At 31.5% G+C, this 6447-nt stretch overlaps 1 protein-coding gene across 1 annotated transcript; it reads left to right on the plus strand.

The window, feature by feature from the left end:
* Positions 1-2294: 2294 nt before the first annotated feature.
* On the plus strand, positions 2295-2639 carry LOC110020320. The gene has a single exon (XM_020718384.1). The coding sequence runs from the start codon at positions 2295-2297 to the stop codon at positions 2637-2639; it is 345 nt and encodes a 114-aa protein (XP_020574043.1).
* Positions 2640-6447: the final 3808 nt, after the last annotated feature.

A 6447-nucleotide genomic window follows, 5' to 3' on the forward strand; every position in this document is an offset into this window, starting at 1 on the left:
TTACTACAATTACCAACCATGACATGTGTGACTAATTATTATCACATCTTCCAACTACAACTTCTATGGTCAGTTTGCACTACTACAACTATTAACTATGGCCAATATGACTAACTACAGTCTACGTAGCTAACTATTATTATAGCTACCAACTAAGGGTATAAACGAGTCGAGTCAAGCTTGAGCCACCCCTCGATTTGAGTTTGAGCTTGGTTAATTTTATCAAGTTCGAGCTCGAGCTCAAACTTAAGTTTACGAGTTCAAGCCGCCTCGGCTTGTTTATTAAAAAAGAGAAGAAAATATTAATTTAAGATAGTGTTATAATAAAAAGATAAATAAAATGCTAAATTATGAGAGAAATAATAAGAAATCATTTAATAAAAATATTAAATATTATTATTTTTAAATATTTTTTATACTTTAAAGATAAAGTCTTCAAATTCAATATATTTTGAGTATGTTTTATATTAATATTTTTTAAAACTAGTTGAATCATGAATTAATGAGTTGAGTTAAGGCTAACTTTGGCTTGTCTTTTTAGTTTATAGAGCTCAATTCACGAGTCACTTATTGAGTCGAGCTCGAGCTGGCTCATAAGTAAGCTTGACTCAGTTACACCCCTACTATCAACAATAGCTTATGTGACCAACTATAGCCTATGTAGCTAATTGCTACTGCAACTTTCAAATACAGTCTCTCTGACTAATTGAAGCTACTGCAACTACCAAACATTGTCCATGACTAATTTGGCAAATTATGACCCATGTAGCCTAATTGCTATCACAACTACCAACCACAATCAATGTGATCAAATTTGACCTATGTGACTAACTACTACCACAACTACCAACTACGACATATTGACCATTTACAACCTATATGACTAACTATCACAAGCATGACATATATGACCAACTATGGTCTATGTAGCTAATTATTATTACAATCTCCAACTACGACCTCCATGACCAATTAACGCTTTTTGTCTCCAGTTATGGCTTAAATGTCAAACTGAAGCTATTACAGTATCTAACTACAATCATTGTAGCCAACTGAAATTATAACAATATCTAACTACGACCTTCGTAATCAACTAACACTATTTCAGTCACCAATTATAACATTTGTGACCAACCAACATAAGCACCAACAATTGCTTTTGTCACCAACTAAAACCTATGTGGCTAACTGCTACTACAACTCCAAATACGACCTCTGTGACAAGCTAACAATAATGCAAACACCAACTATGATTTTTGTGATCAACTACTATTGTTACATTCTCGGACTACAACCTTTGTGGTCAACTACTGCTATTGCAACAATCGTCTAAGGCCTTTTGTGGCCAAGTGTTGCTATTATATAGTCAAGAAAAATATATGTTGTAGCTCAATCATATTTATTATTATTTAACTGTTACTGTACGTTTGTGAATATTAACTTTGTAATTTCATATTCTTTAATTCAAGAGAAGAATGAACCTATTTATTCAATAAGCCAGGCCTCATGATTTTTTTAATAGTATTTTTTCTTGTTAAAACTATTAGTATCTCCTCTTGTTACTTCTTAATTATTTGAATGTGTGATGGATCTTCATTCAACGCTAAGACGTTAAATTATCACTCAACTGCCGTGAATCTTCTAACACACAATAACTATCATTTTTAATCCAACTACCTTCTAGATAGATCATACTTTTCATCAGACATTGCAAGCTTTTATTTCAATTCTCTTAACCTCCCAAAAATTAATTTTGATTTAAGTAATACAATATGCTTAGAAACCCTATTTTTCACGTACACCTCTAGAATACTAGAAGTATATGAACTCAATTATACCAATCTTAAGCATACATGAAAACTTATATGTCACTTTTAAAAAGTTAAAATAATAATATTTTTATGTGATATGAAAATTTTGAGCGTCATAAATATAAATAATAAAGTTTAAATGCCAGTCATGTACATACATAAGAATTGGATGCCAAAATATGTACATCTTCCAATTATTAAATATCTTGAACCATATTAATGTCTTAAATTTGGCATTACAAAACACAAACATCAATACAATTTCATTAAAAAAAAGCCCAAACTTTCCATCTACCTCCCACATAAAATTTCCCTTTCAACTATTACCCAAACAAATTATGTTCTTTTTTTAGGCGCCCATCTCAACCCTACAAGCTCATCAATCTTATTAAATTCCCTTCCATCCAAATTCAACCCCACCTCCATTCTTCTTCCTCCCACCAAATTCCACTCTCTAATCCTCATCTCCCTCTCGCTCGCTCGATGGTACGGGGAGGCATCGCCGGAGTCGAGACTGCGGTGGTGGTTGCGGTGGCGGGATTGGTGGTGATTACCCCTCTGCTGTTGGTGGATGGCGGGGAGACCGCGAGAGAGTTCATCGAAGGGCTTTTCGGGCCGATCGGTCTTCTTTTCGTTCCCGTTACCTTGCTCATCTTCATCCAATTCCTGTCGTCTAATCCGGGGGTTCAATTCTCCCGATTCTTATCAGGTTCGCCAGATGTTCTGTCCCAAATCAATGGCCCGTCCACTGGAATTGTGCTTGTTCTGTTCATCGTTCTTCTTCTTCTTTACACTCGTGTTTTTGGGGGCGGCGATTCTGATGATTAGATCTCCCGTTCCGGTCAATTTGTCAGCTCTTGCGTCGTTCTGTTCATATGATTGCTTCAATAGATTTTTACTTTTTTTTTTTCCTCTTCAGCTGAAGATCTTCGTTTTCACGAGAGATTGAATTTGTGTTTTTAATTTTTTTTTTTAGAGAAGTAAATTGTATAATATTTCTTTGAATGAGTAATTGTTGAAATCAATTTCATAAATTTAAGTGTTCATCATTCTTTTGTGGAACAAATGATAATAATTTTTCCTTTTAATCGATTGCAATTTTTTTATCTAAAATTTGGTAATTAATTTCATGTCTACATAATTGCATGTATAACATTCAAATGCTTAGTATTATATCAAAAAAATCAATATTATTAACTTTTAAAAAATTAAAAAAAATTATTGACCGAGTTTATGACTAAAGCAGTCAAAACGGTTCGTTGTTCGTGAACAGCTCGTGTTCGACTCGTCGAGAAGCTCGTGTTCGGCTCGTTCGCTATGTTAAAGATCCGAACACGAACAACACAAACAAATATTTGTTTATATGTGTTCGGCTATATATATATATATATATATATTTGATGAGTAGTATTTTTAAAAAAATTATTTGAGTGCAAAGCTACAAATATTTATAATAAATTAAAAGTATTAATTAAGAAAATAAAATAAAAAAAATTAAATTAGATTCAAATGATGTTTTAAATCTTGCCACAATCCTTAACATCTTATGGCTACGTGATTAGGGTTGTAAAAACAACTATTTGTTCGTGAACGACTCGTGTTCGGCTCGCTAAGCAAACTAGTCGAACACAAACACATATTTTGAGCTCGAAATATGAACTAGCCGAACACGGGCTGAGCCTGAGCTCGCTCGTGTTCCGCTCGTTTACACCCCTATTTATGACGTTAAAATGTTATAAATATAAATATCAATATTTAGAGGTTTTATATATAAATATTTAAGAATTATGTGGCATGTGTGGAAATTTGTCTTAATTTGAATGTCATGATTCATGAACATTGCAAATTAATATGAATAGGAGTAGAGTAATGCCGTTGGGTTTGAATGTCCCAATTTGAAACAGACCATTTCCTCGCATTTAACAAAATTATCCTTATTATTATTAAAAATTAAATACATGCCACTTATTCTTATCGCATTTTTAAAAAAATTATCCTTATTATTTATATAAATTACAAAAATACCGCTGGGTCATATGGCATGAGTTAGAATATACATTTATGATTGGAGACTTCATAAAGGTGTCAGATGAAATGGTGATTCATACAATTGGTTCCATTATTTTAATGATGTGGCATTTACATAAATACCGCCTAGTTCCTAAGTAACTACATATCTAACACCTAAATTTTATTGTTTTATATTTATATCTCAAAAATCTTTCATATCTAGGGGTGCAAACGAGCCAAACATGAGTTTGAGCTCAAAAAATGTGTTCGTGTATGGCTCATTTGCTTAACAGGCCGAACACGAGCTGTTCACGAACAAAGAGCCATTTTGACAACCTTAATCACATAGCCATAAGATGTTAATGATTGAGGCAATATTTAAAACATCATTTGAATCTAATTTAGGAATTTTTATTCTATTTTCTTAATTACTACTTTTAATTGATTATAAATATTTCTAGCTTTGCAGTCAATTAATTTTTTTAAAAATACTACCAATCATATATATATATATATATATATATATATATATGATATATATATATATATATATTTGATTTGTTTATTTCGAGCTAAAACGAGCCGAACATGAACGAACAAATATTTTTCGTGTTAGGCTCGTTAACTTAGCGAACGAGCTGAACACGAGCTTCTTAACAAGCCGAACACGAGCTATTCGCGAACAACGAGCCGTTTCGACAGCCCTATTCATATCACATTAAATCATAAAGAATGTCACCATTTTAACACTTATAAGATAACATACAGCCCTTTATGCATAGATAAAATGGCATGTGTATAAAAATTAAAGGTTTAGTGTTAGATATGTAAATACATATGACTTGAGTGATGTGCATGTATATCTTCCTTTTAATAATTTGCATATATAGACTACTTATGGGTATGGGGATGCCCATTTCTTTGCATGCAAGATCATTTCTTGAATAAATGAATAGCTAATATATATTGACAGCTAATATATATTGACATTTCTAATTTTTTTTTTTTCTAGTCAAGCATAAATTTGACACAAATTTCATATTTCAAGGTGTGCTAATAGAATTTTTGAAAATTAATTTTGAGATTACATTGGTTTCTATTTTATCATATTTATAAATTGAATAGTGTTGTTTTATAAGGTGAAATTAGTGGTATCTAGATTTTTATTTATTTATTTATTTGAGCTAAAATGAATGGGTCTAATTAAGTACTAAAATAATTGTCATTATTTGAAAACTTTGTATGCTTGTGGTAAAGAACATAATTCTTGACCAAATAAATATAAAAAATAAGGTTTTTAAGTTTAGGTTTATTAAAACATTAAAACAATAAATAAATAAGGGCTTTTTTTGTCCAATAGTGGATATTGCCTTTGCATATGATTGTTTAAGATATCTCCTAATCTTTTTTTTTTAATAGTTTTCATTTGTATAGATTTAGGAAAAAACAATTGGTGGAAATAATACCCAAACTTAAAGGAAACTACTCAAGTTATTGTCTGATGTTGATCGTCAACCAATACTTATGATGGTCGTCACCACCAACTGATATAGTCCATCAACCATGTTGGAGATCAACATCACCGCCATGTGATGATATTTAATTATCAATAATTAATGTCTGAGAGTCATTGACATCTGATACAAGCCGTATTAGTCTATTTGTCTCTTCTCTTATAATGAGGCGTTATGCTAACCTTCTGAGAACTTCTAACATTTGATATTCTTTATTGGTCATCTAACATTTGATGCTTATAATTGGTGCCTGACACCTGCATTTATTGACTTTTGATATCATTTTTTTTTTAATTTTATGATTTTATCTTATGTAAGGAAAGTGACCAAGTTGAATATTCAAGGAGGATAATGGTCCACACCCATCGACATCTATGCATGACAAAATTTCTTAACTTAAAAGATTTAAGAGATAGTATGAGTTCAAGTGTTTATATGAAAGGGTTGGAGAGAAAAATGAGAGAGAGATAAAGAGAGAGAAAGGGTGAAAAACATTATGTTCTAGTTACTTTACTAGAAGATTGAAAGAGAAAAACAAAATATATAGGCATGATAAAAACGTTATTATGGTTTAACCTGTAGATCCACATTCACTTTGAGGGAAAATATAAAAAGTTTTTCATTATGTATATTTATTAATATTATAGAGCGTAAAACATTTATAAAACTTTCTTTAGAACATTAAAATAGGAATTCATGCTTGGATATTTTAGGATAGACTTGCTGAAAAGTTCTAATAGTTTGCATGAGAACAATCAATAAGATCATCAATGGTGGAGGCAATTAAAGATTGGTTGATTACAAGAGAGGACTCCCCCTCCATCCCTAATGATATAACAAATCACATGTGAAAGTTATATGGATTAAGAGATTGTGCCAATGAGCATAGGAAATCCCTTTCAAAAATTTAGGATCAAATGTAATTGTTAAACTTTGATGAGCTAGAGTTATAGCGAATGATGAAGAGGAGTCTATTGAGAATGAGATCTTCATCATTGTTTACCTCAAGTATTTACATTCTAACATACAAAAAATCTAAATAATGTTGGGTCCCTGCACGAACTTGATAGACATAGCCCAATAGACGATGGGTTATGACAGGGGCAAAATGA

Source organism: Phalaenopsis equestris, unplaced genomic scaffold (assembly GCF_001263595.1).
Source record: "Phalaenopsis equestris unplaced genomic scaffold, ASM126359v1 Scaffold000002, whole genome shotgun sequence".
In the NCBI taxonomy this organism is placed as follows: domain Eukaryota; kingdom Viridiplantae; phylum Streptophyta; class Magnoliopsida; order Asparagales; family Orchidaceae; genus Phalaenopsis; species Phalaenopsis equestris.